At 32.8% G+C, this 19,849-nt stretch overlaps 2 protein-coding genes across 9 annotated transcripts; both read right to left on the reverse strand.

Annotated features, from left to right (window-relative positions):
- Window positions 1–4,744: 4,744 nt before the first annotated feature.
- On the reverse strand, window positions 4,745–14,445 carry LOC8265819 (E3 ubiquitin-protein ligase BRE1-like 1). Of its 8 annotated transcripts, none has more exons than XR_007217708.1 (20): window positions 13,911–14,445; window positions 13,125–13,286; window positions 12,875–12,959; window positions 12,084–12,311; window positions 11,820–11,981; window positions 11,012–11,205; window positions 10,843–10,926; window positions 10,594–10,713; window positions 10,307–10,493; window positions 9,548–9,708; window positions 9,402–9,473; window positions 8,525–8,601; window positions 7,990–8,184; window positions 7,731–7,803; window positions 7,560–7,646; window positions 6,789–6,926; window positions 6,509–6,711; window positions 6,267–6,439; window positions 5,705–5,872; window positions 4,745–4,919 (listed from the first exon to the last, which is right to left on the reverse strand). XR_007217708.1 is itself a non-coding variant. In XM_048380285.1 (20 exons), the coding sequence occupies exons 1-19, from the start codon at window positions 14,022–14,024 to the stop codon at window positions 5,741–5,743; spliced, it is 2,640 nt and encodes an 879-aa protein (XP_048236242.1). In that variant the 5' UTR covers window positions 14,025–14,442; the 3' UTR covers window positions 4,745–4,919; window positions 5,705–5,740. The 8 variants fall into 8 exon arrangements, 6 of the variants coding, with proteins under 6 accessions (XP_048236242.1, XP_048236235.1, XP_048236234.1 ...); XM_048380285.1 differs by having other exon boundaries at window positions 6,274–6,439; window positions 13,911–14,442; XR_007217706.1 differs by lacking the exon at window positions 4,745–4,919 and adding an exon at window positions 5,055–5,419.
- Window positions 14,446–15,259: 814 nt separating this feature from the next.
- On the reverse strand, window positions 15,260–19,646 carry LOC8265821. The gene is made up of 8 exons (XM_002511580.4): window positions 19,217–19,646; window positions 18,924–19,050; window positions 18,118–18,391; window positions 17,699–17,827; window positions 17,572–17,621; window positions 16,947–17,044; window positions 16,578–16,865; window positions 15,260–15,842 (listed from the first exon to the last, which is right to left on the reverse strand). Exons 1-8 carry the CDS (start codon window positions 19,268–19,270, stop codon window positions 15,369–15,371), a joined length of 1,494 nt encoding a protein of 497 aa, XP_002511626.2. The 5' UTR covers window positions 19,271–19,646; the 3' UTR covers window positions 15,260–15,368.
- Between the last annotated feature and the right edge of the window lie 203 nt (window positions 19,647–19,849).

The raw sequence follows: 19,849 nt of genomic DNA on the forward strand, positions 1-19,849 counted from the left end.
TCATTCCTTTTTGTTTAATTCAAACATCAAAGAAATTTTTGATATTTCCAGCTTCTCACCATTGTGAGTATTATTTTGCCAATTATACTATACTTTCTATATTGATTGGTTCAAATTATATATAGATATTTAGAGTATTTTAAAATTTTAATGATATATTTCTATATGTAATATGATGAAAATATGTATTTTTATCTCACTTAAATTTAATTATCTAATTCCATGTAATATTAACAAAGAAAGAAAATTATGAAAAAAACATTAAAAAAAAAATTAATTAGATATGTATGTATCAATATTCAAGATTAAGAGGAATAGATTGTTGTTTGCAAGGCCTGACCGAAAATTACAAAGCCCAATGGATATTTTAGTCACCTTATATTATTATCAGGATTTATATTAAGAGTTATTTACGGGATAATATTTCATAATAATTACTATTGCTAAATTTAGGTTGAATGTTTCAATCTATGTAGGTATAAAAAACTTTTAGTTGCATTATTAGCTTGAGTAATTAAAGGAAAAAGTACACCACCATCTCATTCGTTAGATCTAGGTTTAAAGTAAAATAAAAAGATTACTAAGTAATGGCTAGACTAAATACTGTTTTTAACATATAGTTTTAAATCATAAGTATAAGCATTTGCATTACATATTTATTTATTGTTTAGTTCATTTATTTTAAAAATATTTTTCTGTCAATAATATTGGTTTACGGTGTTTAGATTTACTGTTATTGTTTTGTGATGATAATTAGTCTTCATAATAAATGGTCTCATAGTTTCTTGAGAGATTGATCTCGTGATGAACTTATACTTACTATAAGAATAATTCGTAAACTTGCGAATACTAATTTAGATACATCATATATATTCAAAAGAATTCGATTTCAAATGAATCAGAAAAGAAATATATAAAATTCGACATTCTTCCTGTTGGATATACCTTACTGCAGATAACCTTTTCAGCAATCTGATAGTGTATGGATTCAGAAGAAATTGCTGCAGAGATTATAATTGGAGGATAATAACTGTAATTAATATCTAAGGGGAATTAAAAGGTAAAACTTAAGCTGATGGAGGATAGGGCTGTTTGTAAGATATTAAGCAATGGTAACTGGAATTGCTGACTGTGACTCTACCTTTGCGTAACTGAAAGTTGGGAAATTATTGAAGATGGAAGGATCTTTTTGCGGCAACGATCAATCGAGTTTCTTGTTTCTTTTTTCTGATCAAAGGTAATTAATATAAATGTCTATCTCTGTTACACTTTGATATAAAACATTGGGGGTTTTGATTAGTATCAGTCAATGAAATTCGTTTCAATGTGAAGGTTTTATTCTTAAGAAACATTATTCTATATTTAGCAATGTAATTTCTTTTACAAAAGGAAAATATTTATTTCCGTTTTATTAGCTGTAACTTAATAATATAAACTATATTTAATTTATAAAAAAAAAAAAGAAGAAGAAAAGAATACTATATGAAATTTAAATAATTTACTCATGCAAATCATTTTTTTAGTTAGTCCAATATATTTAGATAGTCGAAACCATTTTTTAAAATATTATTATATGTTTAAAAATAATGTAACCGTCTAACCTAAAAAAAATAATTAAAATTAATTTGCTTCTATTAATAAGTTATTTACAACTGTAAGATAAACTAAACATATTTTCTATTATTATATTTTAACAAAAAGTTGCTATTATTTAACTATTTCAATAAAGCAGTCAATGATTTGGAGTAATAAGATCATTACAATTGGATGGTAAATGATGCATGAACTGAATATTGTGGAAATACAACACTGAGTTTTTTATTGTTTAATGGGAAATTGCAATGTTCCATATGTTATTGTGCAATAATTTGTGGTGTATGGACCTTTTTCAAATGGAAAAATATGAATCACGCCTTTCTAACTAAGGGAAGCACTAACAACAAAAAATGGAAGAAAAAGAAAAAGACAAATGTAGCCGTCGGCTGATTCCAATAATGGTATTATTGAATGTATATTTGGAAACGTGGCATTTCTCATAGCATTATAAAAACATGTGGATTTCAATTGAACCAACCGATAATATTTGCATATAGCATTGTTTTCTTAATTTCAATAAATATTATTTTAAATATAATTAACTAATAATGTATGTGAAAAACTAAATATATAAATTGAAAAAATAGACTTGATTTCAAAAATATCTAGATTTCAATAAGATGCCCATATTACCAAATTACTATGTACATATAAAGATGTAATAAGTCTAAAAGATAAATTATCATTATCAAAATTAAATAAATAACTTAAACATACCATAGCATATGCTTTTCGAAGTATGCATTCAATTATCATTGTGTAAAAAGTAATCTAGAAAATTATTTTTTATTATAAGCACTGTTTAGTTCGACTAATTAATACAGCTGGTAACTAGTGATTGATGACTAAAAGTTAATGACTAATAAATTAAACTATTTAATTAAATTTTATTAGAAATTTATTATTAGTATGTTTAATAATAACTTAGTGTAATTTATTTTTAGATATATTTTATTTTACTTTACTATTTCCAATAGTACAAATAAATAAAAATATTTTATAATAATTTAAAAGTATTATTGATATGTCTTTTTTAGTACTCGCAAGTGCACGAACCGTTCCTATAATAAGGGTAAGTTCACCACGAGGTCAATCTCTCAAGAAACTATGAGACCACTTATTATAAAGACTAATTATCAATACAAAACAATAAAAGTAAATCTAAACGTTCTAAATCAGTATGTTGAGAGAATGATATTCATAAAATAAAGTAACTAAACAATAAATAAATATGCAATGCAAATGCAAATGCTTATGATCTAAAACTATATGCTAAAAACAATATTTAATCTAGCCATTTACTTAGTAATTTCCTTGTTTTACTTTAAGCTCAGATCTAATGAATGAGATGGTGATGTGCCTTTTTCCCTAAGTCACTCAAGCTAATGATGCAACCTAGGTTTCTTATACCAACATAGATTAAAGTAAAAATGATGTTTCTAATACTTTTAAACCTAAAGATTTTCATAACAATTACTATTGCTAAATTAATATGATGGTTAACTAATAATAATCTGAAATTAATAAAGATATGAAGGTAAAGAAATCATTTATTAAATAAATAAATAACAAGGTTTATACAAAAGTAGAAAGACTAAACTAAACACTTATGAAAACTAGCCTAACATATTTAACCCAATGATCATGGTATTAAATAGAAAGACATAAAAAGTAAAAACTCCCTTTAGATCAAGAATTTCTTCAAGTAGGAAGAAGATTGGTCCTCAGTCTCCACTTCTTGAAAACCTCCTTAGATCCTAAAAAGAGTAATGAAAACTAAAACTATAAGTTTATGGAAAAACTGTAGAGAATTATGGAGAGAATAATGGTGGCAGGTGTAGAGAGCAGGTAGGAGAAAACTCCCCTCTTTCTTTCTTCCTTCCTCTTCCCCCCTTTTTAGGGTTTTGCAGAGATTTATATAGAGGAGAGTTATCCTCTAAATAAATTTCTCTAGAGATGAGTATACTAATATAAGTCTATCTAATAGATAAGACTTTAAGTATCTTAATCTCCACCAAATACTATTTCATAAATAACTCTTAATGTAAATCCTAATAATTATACAAAATGACTAAAATATCCCTTGGGCCTTATAATTAGCAGTCAATGTATCTTAATATTGGATCTTGACATGAATATATCCCATTAAGCTTCTTTTAGCTTCATATTTTTCTCTTTTTGCTACAATTAAGTTTAACTGAGGCAAAAACACATATTTTCACTATTTTATATATAGAAATATATCATTAAAGCTTTAAAATACCCTTAAATATCTATACATAATTTGGATCGATCAATTATAGTTAATTTTGTTTAATTCAATTGTATATTTACAAAAGTTAATAGGCATTTAAATTTAAATTTTATTGATACAAAATTTCTAATTTCAAATTGCCTAATTATCAATACCGTAATTATTTAAAGTCTAATAGGCTAAAAAATCTAAACTTTGCATAAATTTGTTATTTTAGCTAATTCTTTAAATATAGTCAATTTAATTATAATTTGGCTAATTGATTACAATTTTGACAAAATTGAGTTATTAGTCAAAATTAATCAATATGAAATGTAACACTATTTAGAACGTATTTAACTAATGTGATATTAAGTTCCATCAATTTAAATATTTTATTTCTTAATTTACGTCCATATCGTTCAACTTGTTTAATTTTCACCAACAATTTAATTGGACTAAAATTACACTTAATTGGCTAAATTATAACTAAATTGACTATTTTTAGAGAATTGATCAAAACAATAAAATTTTATAAAAATTTGAGTTATTTAGACTATTAGTCCATTATTTAACTATTACCTATAATTTCAAAATAATATTTATTTTATAAAATATAAAAAATTATTATATAAAATTAATTTTAAAATAAAGTATAATCAGTAAATATATAATAAAAATAATTTTATTTATATAAATAAATAAATTAAATTAAATTAGTTATCAACTAATAAAAAAAATTTAAATAGAACAAAAATAATTAAAAAATAATTAAAACTATGTCAGTTATCAAAATCCTTAAATTTTTACTAAGAATTTTAATATAATTATTTAGCTAGTGCATCGAATCTACCAACATAATTTTATTATAATTGACCAAGTTAAAATATATAACAGTTATTCCAAAATAAACTATAACTAGGAACATAAATTATCTCAATTTAAAACAAAAAACATAATGGTGAAGTATTTTTGGTAATACAAAGCAAGTTATAAAATCTTAAGGTCAAAAGTAGCCGTTAAGATTTTGCACAAAGATGAACAGGAATATGATGGATGCCTTTACCATTATTGAAACATCACCTCTCGCCTGCATTGGCAATAGAATCACAAAATCAGAAATCAGAGATCAGAGATCAGAATTCAGAATTCAGAATTCAGGAAAAGAGAGATTGAGGGCCTTTATTCAATACAAAGATATTGCTCCACAATACCAAAGTTGAAATTGGATAGAACAAATAAATAATATAAAACACTCCAAAATTTGGTCTCAGAAGCCCGTACACATTTTTGAATCAATGCCGAGTACAAATTGCACAAACTATTATTATAAATATAACTAGTTCTTAAAACAAAGATAACATAAACTAACGTTTCTGAAAAACCTAATGTATTTGCTAAAACTGTACAGCCAAAAATTTTCTGTTAAACTCCCCATACATTCTTGGTGGATGGTGGAGAACTGACATCAATTACCAATGCAGTCTGCCAATATGCCATTACAGAGGCTTAGAACATCACTTGCCACTCAAAATTGGTTGGATGACCATCAATGCCTTTGGCAATAGCATTTCCATCAATTCTGAACATCTGCAAATGATAAATTGAAAGGTTCCAGTGGCTCTAAGCAGTTAATGAAGAAACAAGCATTGTAAATACAGTGAACTCAAGAAACCAAGAGAATCACAATCTAGACACAATCTAAAAATGAATTGACAGGTTGATAAGTAGGCAGGAGGAGCCTCCCTGTATCCTGTCAAATCTTCTCTCAATAATTCTCCAACTAAATAATAGACATAAACCTATGAGCTCCACAGGTCAAGCCTCTAGTCAAAGATCGCAGGCATATCAGAGCCCGAATTAACTGAACCTCACCAATTAGCAGCACAGGAAAACTCATCACCATTCCTATCAGATGTACACAGGCTTGACATCATTAGACCCAAAATTCGTGGCACATGCCGGACACTTGCGGTGACGACTTTCAATAATTCTTTGCACACAGGGATTGCAGAACAAGTGGAAGCATTTTGTAATGACAACCTGATGGGAGATCAGAAAAAGGAAATATTAGAGACTTCTAAGCAATAAATAGAGGGAACAGACAAGTAATGGATGCTTCTATGTTCTCTTTTAAACAAAAACAAAAAAGAACAAAGAAAAACTGAAAACATGGCCTTCCAAATTTGAATGGTAAACTTATTTCCTATAGATTCTTTAAGATCACGAAGAGGTGTCCTAGTAGCATTAAGTAAAAATATTTTCTACGATGTAACAGCAAATAAGAAAGTAGAGACGAAAATTAAAACAAATTTTCCACAAGCAAAGCCCATCCTTGACATTTTCCAAAAGTAATTGCACACCCTCCCTGGTCTATCGATTTCATAAAATTGCTATGGTCAAGGTATGAAATCGAAATCCATGATAAAATACCAACCACTTGCCTCTTTAGGTCTTTCAAGGCATATATTGCACTTCACTATTTCGCGATATTCTTTAAGTTCCTGCTGAAGCTTTTCTAAAATCGATGACCCCTCCGTTTGTGCTTGAAGATATAAAACCCTTCTCCTTGCTACTTCCAAATCCTCCTCTATTCTCCTTTTATCAAACCTGATAAATAAATCATCAGGTTCAATTCTGACTAACTATAAAGAAAGAAAAGAAAATACCCTTTATTACCTCTCTCTCTCAAGTTCTATCTGCAGCTCCAAAAGAGCTGCTCGACTTCTTTCGGCCTTAGATTGTGAGTCCTCCAGTGAGTCTCTTACTTGATTAGATGATTTTCTTACATCTAACAATCGTTTTTGAGTATTTTCTAATGTACCTGAGTTCTGAAACTTCTCTTCAGCAAGTTTATGAACCTGATCCAAACAAATATTTAACTGCAAGGCAGATATTCGCTGCGTGAACATCATACACCAATGTTTATTCTGCCAAACAAAACCTTATTGAGCAATACCTGATCATCTATTCTTGCAGCTTTCACATTATAGAAGTCAAGAGAAATATTAGCTTGCTGAATCTCCCTTTCCATGGTTCTTTTGTCCATCAGTAGTGTGTCTCGCAGCTGTCTTGCCCTCAAGCCCTCTAAAACAAGCTGAAACAGGGCAAGAACATCCAATAAATCAAACCAAACTACATATATGACCACATCACGGATCACTCTTAAGCAAATATTTAACTGAACCTGCCTGCTCTTCTTCTTGACTCTGTAAAGTTCATTCATTTATTTTAGAAGTCGATGATAATTTTGCCAGGTTTTCACAGTTATACGTCTACAGTATTTGAAATGGCCAAATTGTTCATACAAGTATTGGCTAAACGTTTGCAAGTGAACAACCCAAATACCAGTGTAATACAATACCACTTCCTTTCAAAGAGAAGAAACCACTCCAAGCAAAGATAATATCTTAATAAGTTCTTATTAACACATTTTAAGAACTGAATCACTTGACACGTTAATGCATGTCATAAAATCTGCAAAAACTGCTGAAGTAATGCAATCTGCAATTAACATATTTGTTTGTTGCACTGAAACTAGACCGTAATTCCAAGTCAACCCATGGAAATCAATTAAAAAATAAGGCAAGAAAACAATACAATAACAAAAACATATGACACAAGAAAATGTGATGCATAAATGCAGCCATTAGGCCACAAGCATTAACATCTATGTGAAACTGAATGCTGCTTAATAAAATTAAGATGGACTGTGAAAGACGTTAATCACCTTTATATTATAATCATCTCTCTCTGTGATTTGCTGTAACAGATGCTGGTTTTGAGTTTGCATGTCATCATATGCTTGTCCAGTAGTCTAGAAGAAAACCATATAAACAATTTTCATTTAATGTTACATTTGCACAGAAGAAAGGTCCATGATAGTTAATAGCAGACTAACCTCTATTTCAGATAAGTAGGCCTCATTTTCTTCATTTTTGGATTTCAGCACATCAGAATATTTAGAAATATCCCTGAAATAGCAATAAAACAACAGTTTCAGACCTCATACAATTGGGTGCACAGAGCATTTTTTTCAAAGACACCCTGCATACAACAAAGAAGTTTCAAAGTAATGAAATTCAAATGGGGTACTTGACATCTAAAATAGAGAACTCAAATCAAATTAAAATTCACAATTCCACTGAATGGCAGATTACCTTTTCGAAGCTTCCAATTTCTGTCTCAGGTCAGCAATCTCAGCTTCTGCAGCAGCCAGCCTCTGCTGGGATATGGCCTCAGCTTCATTTGCTGTCTTAACCCGCAATTCTAAATTTTGTTCATCAAGAGAAGACTTCAAACTTTGAACCCTAGCCCATGCCTTATATTCAAGATCCCTGGCCTCCAAGACCTCCCTGCAGTTGCACATTAAACTTCCACGTCAACAAAGGTTTTCAAATGATCAAACCAACCAGGAGAAGGAAGTGAGGTCATTGGATGATATGCTAAAAACTGGAGGATAGCTATTATTATTATTGCTAAGCTAGATAGTAGAAAAGAAGATTCCAGACTCTTGCAAAAAGTGGCCACCTTACAGGAAGTTCCATTGTCCATGATCAGATTTCCAGTATAAAACAAATGATAGAACATTCATCATAAGCCAGATTGGCCAATAATCATACATATTTTTAGTTGGCAATGACTCAGCTATATAGAATGGATTTCACAAGAGAAATTGGGGAAAACATTTCTAACCTCAAATCAGTGGATTCATGTCTATACATTTTCCGTATCAGCTTCAATTCCCAATCACTTTCATTCAGATCTTGGACCTGATTAAGGAAAATGAGGTGTAAATTCATGAAACCGACATTTCTAGATGATACCCAAAATGAGCGAACCACCTATAACATAAGAAACAAGTTCCAAAAATATCTGTTGCCAGCCGTGCAGATTCCAGACCAGTCAAATAAAAAACCCAGATCAATCAATCTCTCTCCAAAAGATGAACATGAATCCAAGGACCAGAGTATTAACTTGTGGAATATAATTATACTACATCCCGCTGTAGGGAAAGAGTTAACATAATTGAGAGTAAACCATATTAAGATTTAGGTGCCAATGAAATGAAATAAACAGCTGATTGAAATGTTAATCGCAGCTGTTCCTTGAGCTAATGAAGTGAACATTTGGATGTTAAAGAAATGCAAAGACCCATTGAAATGTCAACCAGAGCCCTTTACTGAGCTCATGAATAACAAAAAATTGCTACATGACAAAAAACATGCTCGAATCTGGCACTTCAGAAATCCTGTTAGATGCTTCTAACAAAACAGTAAACTTGCCAACAAAAAAGGACTTGAAAAGGCAGCCAGTTCTTTCAAAACATTAAAGAAAAAAGAATTGTGAAAAACACATCCTTGGGAAATAGTTCTAGAGACAAAGCTTAATTTGCTGATTCGCCAAGATTGACCAATGAGAGAATTGGCCCATTAGTATTTGAGCAACAATTTTAGATAGCAAAGCAGTTCAACTTACTGTTGACATCCCATACTATACTAACGGCCGCACAATTATCGAACAAAGTTATGTACAGTAAAATTCAGACAATATATGAGAATAAATAACATACCACGCGTTGCAACTTTTGTATCTCCGTAACTTGGTTGTTAGATCTGGTAGATAAACTCTCACACTCTTTTACCTGCTAGAGAAATAAAAATTAGAGCCCCTTACTGAAGTCAAAAATATTATGCCCGCACGTCATAATGCACCCACCTTCCTATCAAGAACAGTAGAAAGAGACTGCACATCAGCTCGCAAAGAATGAATATCAGAAGCAGCCTCTTTGTAATTACTCAACTGACGTTGCATATTGCCCATGTCCTCGGGAAATGAGGAAACCAAGGCTTTGAATTCAGCAATGATTTCTTTTCTTCCTGAAACAGAGTGAATCCACTAGGTTTTAGGCACAAAGCACGCAGAAAAAAGGCATCATTATTTTCAAAATGATCATATAAAAAGCATCTATAATCTAACCTTCTAAATAAATATCCCATTAATTAATAGCCTCTAACATTTAATATAATTTCATGAAACCAACTGTCTTTTATAGGCATAATTCAATATTTCTACTATCTAATAACTGAAACAAAAGTAACTAGCAAAATCGCATTCCTGAGAGAATTAACCTCGAAGTACCTTATGAGTTATGACATGGGTGAAATTTGAGAGGCCAAGAAAAGAAATACATGAGAGGGAAGATGACCTGATTTACCATCCTTGCATTTTACTTTTCTATTGGAGATGTAAACCAAGCTCATTGATAACTTACAAATTATATATATATATATATAAATATATATAAGACTCGATTAGCATGAAGAAGACTTTTTAACTATCTAGAAGTATGAAATGGCATTAGCAAATATATATATGAAATATTTCTTTTAAAGTAGATGTTTTACAAATAAATAACCTCAGCTACTGTACAACAAATCATATTAATTTAGAGAGGTTGGACTATTAATTACTTACCAGGTTCTCTTGACGCCTCTTCCAGCTTAGCCTCAATCATGTTTTTCTCTTTGATCTGTCTCTGTATCTCTACCCCTAGATCAGCAATTCTAGACTCCACAACTGAAGAAGATCGTCGAAAAACATCAAGCAAGTCATTTTTAATGCATAATTCCTTTTCCCTCCAGACAAGATTATCCCTCTCCACCTAGGTTCCAAGGAGGTGAGCAATATCAGAATCAGAACTATAACCATGGAAAAAAAAAAATGACAGTCTAAGGCATAATAAACTACCGACCAGTTACAACCTGTAGTTTTTCATATAAGGCCTGATACTGGAAAACTTCTGATTTTGACTTTTCTAACTGATCTCTCACCAAAATGTAGGCTTGTGAGGAAGAAATACACTTCAAATTCTTCAATGAGTTCTGCAAAACAAAATATCTCCATTTATTTATATTACCGAATAAGCAAGCAGCATGGAGATAATTATTCAAAATAATAATCACGATCAAATTCATACTAGGAAGTAACATCATAGTATTTAAGAAAGAAACCTGCAAGTTGGACAACTGCTGTAATATTTTTATCCTTTCATCATGAAGAGCTTTCAGATCCCGCAATCGGCTAGAAGCTTGATCCTGTTGACCAAATTGATTAATATGGTTATTCTTTCAGGTAAAACAATCCACGGAGAATGAGGGAGAGGAAGGAAAGAAGACTTACAAGTAGCTCCTTGAGAGTAGACTCCATTTCTTGCAGATTCCTCTGTTTATCTCTGGCCTTATCACCAGAAGCATGTTTATTTCCAACGTTTAGAACAGGGAAAAATGCCCCTTTGGTTGCATCTCTTTCTGCTTTAAGTGATGCCAGCTTACAATTACTCTCTTCCAATTCTGAAACTGCACTCTCCAATTCCCCTTTTAGAAAACCAACAAAACCATAACAGTCAAATTTACAGTATCAACAACCTTACATAACATAACAAACAATGAAAACCACCCTTCACATAATTTGGTCAATCTTAAACTCATGCTGGTGAGAAAAAAAAATCCTTCTAAAATTTCATATCTCTTGCAAAATAAATTCCTCCTTGCATTTCACAACTCCTGCAAAGCAGAATTCCTTCTTAAATTTCACAGCTCTTTCACAACTCCAGCAAAACAAATTTACTTATTAAATTGCACAACTCTGCAGAATCAAGGGAAACAATTCAAAAGGCCTATTTGCATCAATACAATAAATATGCAAGAGACAAGTAAAATTTCTGTGTATCCTAAACCTTATGCTTGAGCATATATGGATGCAATATGCAACAGCATATTTGTAAAAATGCATAAAACTGTCGAACAGATAAGAATATTAAAGAGAAACAGAAAAACAACTATCAATTATATGCATCAATACCCTTCAAAAAAAATAAATAAATGCATCAATTCTATAAAGGGCCATGAGCATTAATAGTAAACGTCCAAGTGCTGAAAACTTGAGGGCATGCCTTGAAACTAGCCCGTTAAACCCTAACGGAATTTACCTTTTAGGCGGTTGAGCTCAGCTTTATTTTTTGCATCAATATCTCTATGGCTCTGCAATTCCCTTGCAAAAGTTTTATGCTTCAAATGAAGGTCGCTTAGTGCTAATCTCAAGTTCTTAACCTCAGCTTCTAACCCATATGATTCCTTTTGCCTGCATGCACCTAGCAAAAGGAGCAGCATACATAGGACACTCAGAGAAAACTGAAAATAGAGGTAGCCCACAACAAAAGTCACACAAATGCACAGGCCAAGCAAACTCTTACCATCCTCCGAAATCTCTTTCAAAAGAGCTGCATGCAGTCCATCCTTTAAATGCCACAGGTCATTGATTGCAGACACTATATTATACAACATGTTCTTAATCTTTTCAGAGGTATTTTCTTCATCTTCTTCTATATGATTGAGGCAATTATTTATAGATGAAGTTTCGGTTGCACCAGTTTCCGCAAGTCGGCTTAGAAAAGCATCCTCGAAAGAAGATGAAACCCCATCTGACAAGCAATTGGAAACACCCCTATCAGAAAATGCAATATGCTTTAACAATAAAGTTTCCATACCTCCCAATGAACATAAAACCACTTATTCATGATTATTTTATGCACATTAACGTATTGCTGTTACCAAAAGATTGCGTAGTTAAACCAAATTGACATCAGGCTTTCTTTCAATATAACATAGTTTTGATATCAAAGATAAGAACTCAAAAGGGCGTAGAAAATACTGTTCTTAAAAAATAAGCACATATTACATGCAACATTGGAACTTGCATAATTAATGAAGTATTTTACACAAGAGTGGCTGCTGTAATCAAATAAGAAACACAGCGAGGGCAAGAACCAGTGAACAGAGATGGTGCAAGATAAAACATAGAAGCTAAAAAGAATCATATTCTACAGCGAGGCCAACAGTGGCATTTTCAGGTGTCCTAATGCAAATACGTACTCAGGCCCAAAAAATTTGGATAGCACAAAAGACATGAATGAAAACCTCATTTAATATCTCAATATCCACAGGAGTTGAAACAGTTAATAAAATAGTGTAAACTAATCCTCACCCTCATTGATTGAGAAGCTCCTGATGTTCTGCCCAATGTTAGATTCCCTTGTGCGGTTGGAATGCACTTCCAAGTCAGTAACCAGCTATTGTGAAAACATGAAGCCAATTTTTCAGAAAGTAATATCCAATACTATACATAAATGAAAAGAAATCACGCACACTCTTCCCTGGTTAAAGTAGTTCTAATATGAAACAAAAATAAGATAAAGAAATGCAAAATGCCGAAAAATAAGCAACAAAGAAATTACCACTCCCCAAGACTTATTGACAGCCTTCAATGTGGAATCATAAGGCTGTTGTTTCTCCTTCAATTGTGTATACTTATTTTCTAACGCAGAATACTCAACCTTTTGGGCTTCTAACTTCTGTACAAGCTTTTGATTTTGGAACTGAAGGACAGCAGTATCAAGCTACAATATCCAAATACGGAAACATGAGCTCTCAAAAATAACAAACTACATTTTAATGATGATTACATATTGGCAACTGACATATCCTAAATGATGAAAGCAATAGGCACTTTTACTGTCTCGTTTCAAAACAGCCAACTTGCAACTAGTTTCGGAAAGAGTATTTGATCCCAGCATTCAAAAAGTGCAAGTAGAACTGAACCCAATATACGATGGAAATAAGTCTCACAATTGAGCTTCAAGCTTCAAATTGTAAATATTATACAGAGAATTCTTTCATTTTTCATTCTATAATTGTGTCCTACCATCATAATAACATAAAAGGGGCAAGTCCAGGCATCTAACCATGACACAAGTAGAAAATTCGAGAAACAAAGTATAGTATAAAATCTATACCAAGAAACAGATTTCAAATTTCAAACAATAAGAATTGATGTTGCTATGCCCATAAGCAATTTCAGCATTCAGTTAGCATAGAAATAAAATAAAGCCAAAGTGGGAATGCTTAGTTAACTAGAAATGCATGAATCTGATAATTGAGAGAAGTCAGGTAAAACAAAAACTACAAAATTTCTTAATCATAAAGAAAGCAAATTCAGGATTAATTAGAAAGTAAGCCAATACCTTTTTGTCCTCAGAGGAGTGGGAAAACGGCTGCTTCTTAGCCATGGCAGCCGTGGGTGATGATATAGAGTTGAAATGACGCCTTTTCCGGTCAGGCTCACCAGTGCTCCCCATTGGAACCCTAACTCCCCACCCACACCAACCAAACAGCCTTCACTCACATTAAGCCACGCCAAATTTCAACACCTAACCTGAAACAAATAATACCCAATATAACAAAACTCCAGGCAATTAATTTCGCGAAACCCTAATTAAACTGAACTTTTTGATTTTACACTCCAAAACCCTAAAATAGTTGAAACCCTAATCCAAACCTCTTATTGTGTTTTCTTAATATCTCTATCAAGCTAGTGGCCCTGAGAGCTGTTTCTCTCTCCGTCTCTTTCTATTTCTCTCTCTAAAGCGAACTGGCAGTTATCTGATCTCTCTCTCTCATTAGAGCTTCAAGAGGAGAAAGAAACGCAAGTTCACGGAATTTTGTGAATGTTTGAAGGGTAATTTTGTCATTAAAATTTGCAATCAAAGTTTCTGCCTGCACACTTGTTTTAAGAATCTGAGGTTGTGATAAAGTTACCGGTAGGGAAGAGAAATAAGTGAATGCTGGCACTTGATTCGAGGAGAAGATGAAGACAATAAAGTCCTTCGCACAAAACCTTGCCGACGTGCGTCTTCTCTATTGGCTGTTGCGGAATGCAAGTCCGCGAGCCAACTTGTTTAGTTTTGCTCACTGTTTGTTAAATAGATAATAAAGCTTAAAGACAGAAATTGAAGGTGATTATTCCTATGTAAGGTGATTAGTTCTGTCTTTAGTCTTTTATTTTTAATTTTTTCAGTTCTAAAAAAATCCACTTAGCATTGGAAAACTATGTTTCTTTTTCAGTAACTGCTGTAACCAAAGACTAATATCTCAACCAATCAGCCATCTCTCTAATGAAGAAGTCAGCTATCATTTTTACAGTTATAGCTTAAAAAGAAAAAGACACAATTCCTTAAAAATACAACAGTAACGAATTTATCCAACCCTTCATACGGATTGATGCAAAGAATTCTAACAGCAGAGAAAACACTTGTCTAGTTGTATGAATAAATTGCTCATTGTTTTCATTTTAAAAACCCTGAATTTCTTCTTTCCTAATCTTCATCCGAAACCGATCTATCAAGTTAAAAAATCTTGACCCGGTGATATTAGGAACTGTAATATTCAGCGTTAAAACCCCAGTTCATACCTGATTAACCCCAAAAAGGGAAAAAAGAAAAAAGAAAACCTTCCTTTTCTTTTCTTTTCTTTCTCTCTCTTTCCTACGAGGCAATACAGCTTCAATCGATATCAGTGCTAAAACTAAAGCAAGGGACAAAAAGAGATTCTAATTTCGACGTATGTATGTACAATATCACAAGGCACTTTAACACCCAAATTTATTCAAATGTACATGAACAGCACATGAATCTGATGATTCTTCACTCGTCTTTCATTGAAAGTTCATGCCTTTTCTTTTGGCCAACTTCCACGAGCAACGCCAATAGTGCTTCACACACTTGAGAAGCATCTCCTTCAGAAGGGTCGTCATTTAATGATGAGTACACCATCCACGCATGGTCCATTTTCCGTTTGGGGCGCACTACAATGGATCCAGGGACTTCTGCATCACGCCGTGTGACCAGCCCATCGCTTTTTTCACCATACCTGATTTGCAGCAGCTGTGCGCATGCAGCCATTGCAGCACCAAGGGGCATCATCACAGGGAGTTTCGCCGGCTCGCCCACCAAAGGTAATTCTGCATGAGCAACATGGGAGAGCGTGGCTAGAACTGCAGGAGTAATCCCAGCTTCTGTGTGGAATGATACAACAGGAAGTTCTCTTGGCAACTGGTGCTTTGACAGGAATTCTTTCCTCCTCTCATAAGTCAAGTCTTCTAAAGCTTGGATGTCACCCTTCATTGTTGCAGATAAAACAAAGATTAATGATTCTACATATTCTTTTTTAGTAGAATGAAATAATTGGGAAAAAAACAAGTCATTTCAATTAAAAGAAGAAAAAGTAAAAGATCTTCACAAAGGGGAACTTTAGAAGCAATGTTCCTCAGCAAATTGATCAAAGCCACATCCCAACCAGAATTGGGTTGGGCAATTCGAACATTTCTCCATTGTGCTTTCTGAACTGATATTCATCCTTAAACCATATGACAACGATTGTCTCTTTTGCTTGCCACTTTCTTACTCCTGGAATTACCTTTTTGACTTGGCAACTAAATAACTTGCTATCGACAGGCCCCAATCAACAATTACCCGCTGGTATAACCAGATCTCCACTGAAAAAGAGGTTTGTATTTCGGCAATAACCAGATTTAACTACTGTAATTCGTACTTCTTTTCTAAGAAAGTTTATTGGCAAAGGAATATGCATCTTATACCATACAAGATAAAACATGCACATCACTGCTAACTAACAAACAAGAATATTAAACAAATATGAGAAAGATACCGTTACTGGCACAAGTTTCTTGTTCGTTTAGGCATTATGGTGAAAGGCTATGTGTGTGGAACTACCATAAATAAAATATTTATTCATAAAAGAAATCATTAGTTTCTTATCTTTTTGGTACTTCTTAAGAACATGTAACATAAGTCCATCAGAAAATTTTAATGAAAATGAAAATTCAGGTATACCTTAATCACTTTACAGATTATAATCTCCATAAGTTTCCGCACATTAACATAATCACCAAGCTGTCCTTCACGCAAAATATCTGAAGCTATTGGAGTACCACCATATGGACTTTGTGCTAATGCCAAACCGGCTACCTTATCGTTCAAATCAGACCAATACAATGATAAAGCAGCAGCTGCATCTATTCCCCCTTTACTATGTCCAAGAAGCATGACACGTTTGTTTGAGCCCCAATAAATTTCCTCAATGTACTCTTTTATCTCTCTGGCATTTTTCTCAACCGAAGCCTGATTAGTAATTATACAAGTTCAGTAAAGCATATCAACATGAGTTTATAAGGGCAAATTATGCCCAGGAAGAAAAGACACCTCGCTGTGAATCTTGGCAATGTGACAGGTCAGACCCATCTTGGAGAATCTCACTTTTGTATCAACAAAATAAAGGGGTCCATGATTACTGAAAAGACCTGCCAAATAAAACAATTAAGATTTTATAAACTATTGGAGTATCAATAACAACTAAAAATAAGAATAAGATTCTATTGCTGAGTGCATCCAAGCTGCACTCCAATGCAGTCCGTATACAACTTCTAATGATTTAAATTAATGCTAAAAGCTAACAAGCTTAGTCTTGTCAGTGAAACCTCCTGAAGAGAGATAATCATATTGCTAGAAAACAAGTTCCAGACATCCTCAATAGCCTTTATCACCCCAAACAATGACTTTGTTCATTTACATTGTCAAGATCCCTAAGTACTACTTATCTAACAGATAACTAGAAATTGGTTAACAGAGTTTCAGTAACGATATTCTGTATGATTCACAAGAAATTCTGGGGAATATATTTTTAAAAATACATTCCCAATTTTGCATGGAAATTGAATGCAAGGCACCTCATATGCAATGAAGCACTAGTTATGATCCTAAATATTGGAAAAGATGGACCAATACTTTTATGCAATGTCAACCATAGATATGGTATAGTGATTGCTACCTGGAACCAACAAGTAAACCACTGAATTTGGCAACTTGTGTAGACCATGCCTGCCGAAAGGAGAAACAGTTAAACATTAACAAAACAGTTATAATAGGATATCAAAGATGCATAGATGCTCAGATACCTGATGTTATCAAGAATTTCCATAAATCTTTCAGTTCCATCTTCAACAGAAGGCAACTGTGAAGCACGTTCCATCCATCCTATATCATCAGCAGATCCACGAACAGTCCTCCGTGCTCGCTCAATAAGCCTGAAAGCAATCATCACATCATTTGACAGCCAAAAAAACCTACTGTGTCCAGCAACAACAAGGATACTTTATTTGAAAAATCCCTATGTTGATACCTCCAGCTCCTTCCTACCACAAAGCCAACATTTTCATGTGAAGGAACTTTTTCAGAAAGATGAGTTACTCATTACCATTTTCTAAAATATAATGACAGGTGAACTTAATTAACACCTAACATGCTAACATCCTTTTTCTCAATCTATTAATAATGCAAAAAATCCCAAATTAGGAGCAACAGAGAGGATCAATACCCTTGAAAAATGGACATTCCATTTTGACCACTAGTATTAGATGGTATAATCGCATTAGTATTTTGAGATAGGCCATTGGGAGAGGTTTTTGTTATTCCATTGTGAATATGAGGTAGCGCGGTGGCAGATGTTGATGGTGCAGAAAATGTTGAATGGCCATGACTTGAGGATGGGCAATCATCATCCAGAGGTTGCTCACTTTGTCCAGAAGAAAATATCACCAACTCCTGTGCATGTGTAGTTGAATTCCCAGAATCTCTGGAAGAATATTCTACTGCAATGTTTCCATAAAAACTCTAATTAAGTGATACAAAATTCATTACTCAACAGACCTAATGAGCACAACAGCAGATAATGGTAAAATAAAATAGATTATGTCATGGAAGGTCAATAATTTCTGACTTAATAATTACAACTTGAGGAGGTTTTGTGTTTTAAAAATTGTTCCTGGCAGTAATAGCAAGAGTTGATAACACCGATCCCGAATCTCCAAACTGAATACACTTTTAAAAATAAAGGAATAGATATAGATATATGAATCTATGCTAGTCAATGGTAATAAAAAAAATTACAAAGTGAAAAATCTGTCGAAGTATGCTTATACGATATCACATTTATATGATCGGAAAAAGAATAACTACCAGAAAAGCTTGATCTGCTATCCCAAATCAAATGAAAAACTATAACAAACTTCTGAACGATGACATAAATACTATTAAGATGGACAAAAATAAATCAGAAACTTGCATAACATTTTTATGCTAACAACAGAACAGAAGTACCCAAACAAATTAAAATAAGCTTACCAGAATAATCAGTAAAACAACGGGTTAATAATGAAGTGGATTGAGCAAGGTAAGATGCTGCTTCATTGAGTGCTGGAACAGAGGTAAATAGTTGAGGAATTAGGCTACCAGTCCCTATACCATCATTCTGCCCTTGAAAAAACCGCAGATGTTAAATTATTGAGATTCAAGATACCAATATTATATAGGCTAATTAAATTCAATAAATATTCTCTAAAAAGAAGCATCTATCAATGTCATTAAAGCAGATTATTATCAACCGTACTTAATATAAAAATAAATACTTTACTTACCATCAATGGAGAGCTTGATTCTGTAATTGTTCTAGGGTTTCCAGCTTCTCCCATTTTGGGCTTTTTTTTTTAAGACAAAGAGAAGCGAAAGCAATACTCTTTTTGGAAATGTCCAGGGAACCGAACCGACGATAAAACCCTAATTTCAGTTAACAGCGCTGGAAAATCAATGAATGATATGGTAAAATTACTGGAAAAATTGCTCCGAAAGTTGAGAAAGCAATGAAAACGGCCGATATTCTTATTGGGCAGGTTAAGGAGACTGGAATCCGAAATGAATTGAACCTTTCGATGTCTTGTAGGGTTCTAAAAATATGGAATTCTTCAGAATTCAGGGATGAGAGAATTTAACGGCAAAGTTCTGGCGGTGAAATTGATTAGAAGGACTACGTCATTTCTTAAGATTTGGCAGCAAAATAATAGAGCCGGTCCCGCAGCCAATTCTTTTTTTAATAAAAATTAACATTTAAAAAGAAAAAAGGCAACTGCATGAAACACTATTTTTATTGACTGAATAACATATATCTATTATCATTTTCTTTTAGTTGGATTAAATCTATAACTATAAAGAATTTTATTATATTATACATTTTTATTTGAGTTGTTATAGGTGAGATTCGAAGCTTTGATTGT

Source organism: Ricinus communis, chromosome 1, assembly GCF_019578655.1.
Source record: "Ricinus communis isolate WT05 ecotype wild-type chromosome 1, ASM1957865v1, whole genome shotgun sequence".
NCBI lineage: Eukaryota > Viridiplantae > Streptophyta > Magnoliopsida > Malpighiales > Euphorbiaceae > Ricinus > Ricinus communis.

Excerpts from the sequence above, each read along its gene's own strand:
- LOC8265819 (XM_048380285.1), bottom strand. The coding sequence starts at position 14,024 with ATGGGGAGCACTGGTGAGCCTGACCGGAAAAGGCGTCATTTCAACTCT. Across the intron at positions 11,206-11,819 it reads TGAGCTCAACCGCCTAAAAG|GGGAATTGGAGAGTGCAGTT; the intron begins GTAAATTCCGTT and ends GTTTTCTAAAAG. Across the intron at positions 8,602-9,401 it reads TACAAAAGTTGCAACGCGTG|GTCCAAGATCTGAATGAAAG; the intron begins GTATGTTATTTA and ends TTCCTTAATCAG.
- LOC8265821 (XM_002511580.4), bottom strand. The coding sequence starts at position 19,270 with ATGGGAGAAGCTGGAAACCCTAGAACAATTACAGAATCAAGCTCTCCA. Across the intron at positions 18,392-18,923 it reads TTGTTTTACTGATTATTCTG|TAGAATATTCTTCCAGAGAT; the intron begins GTAAGCTTATTT and ends GAAACATTGCAG. Across the intron at positions 17,622-17,698 it reads GAAATTCTTGATAACATCAG|GCATGGTCTACACAAGTTGC; the intron begins GTATCTGAGCAT and ends TCCTTTCGGCAG.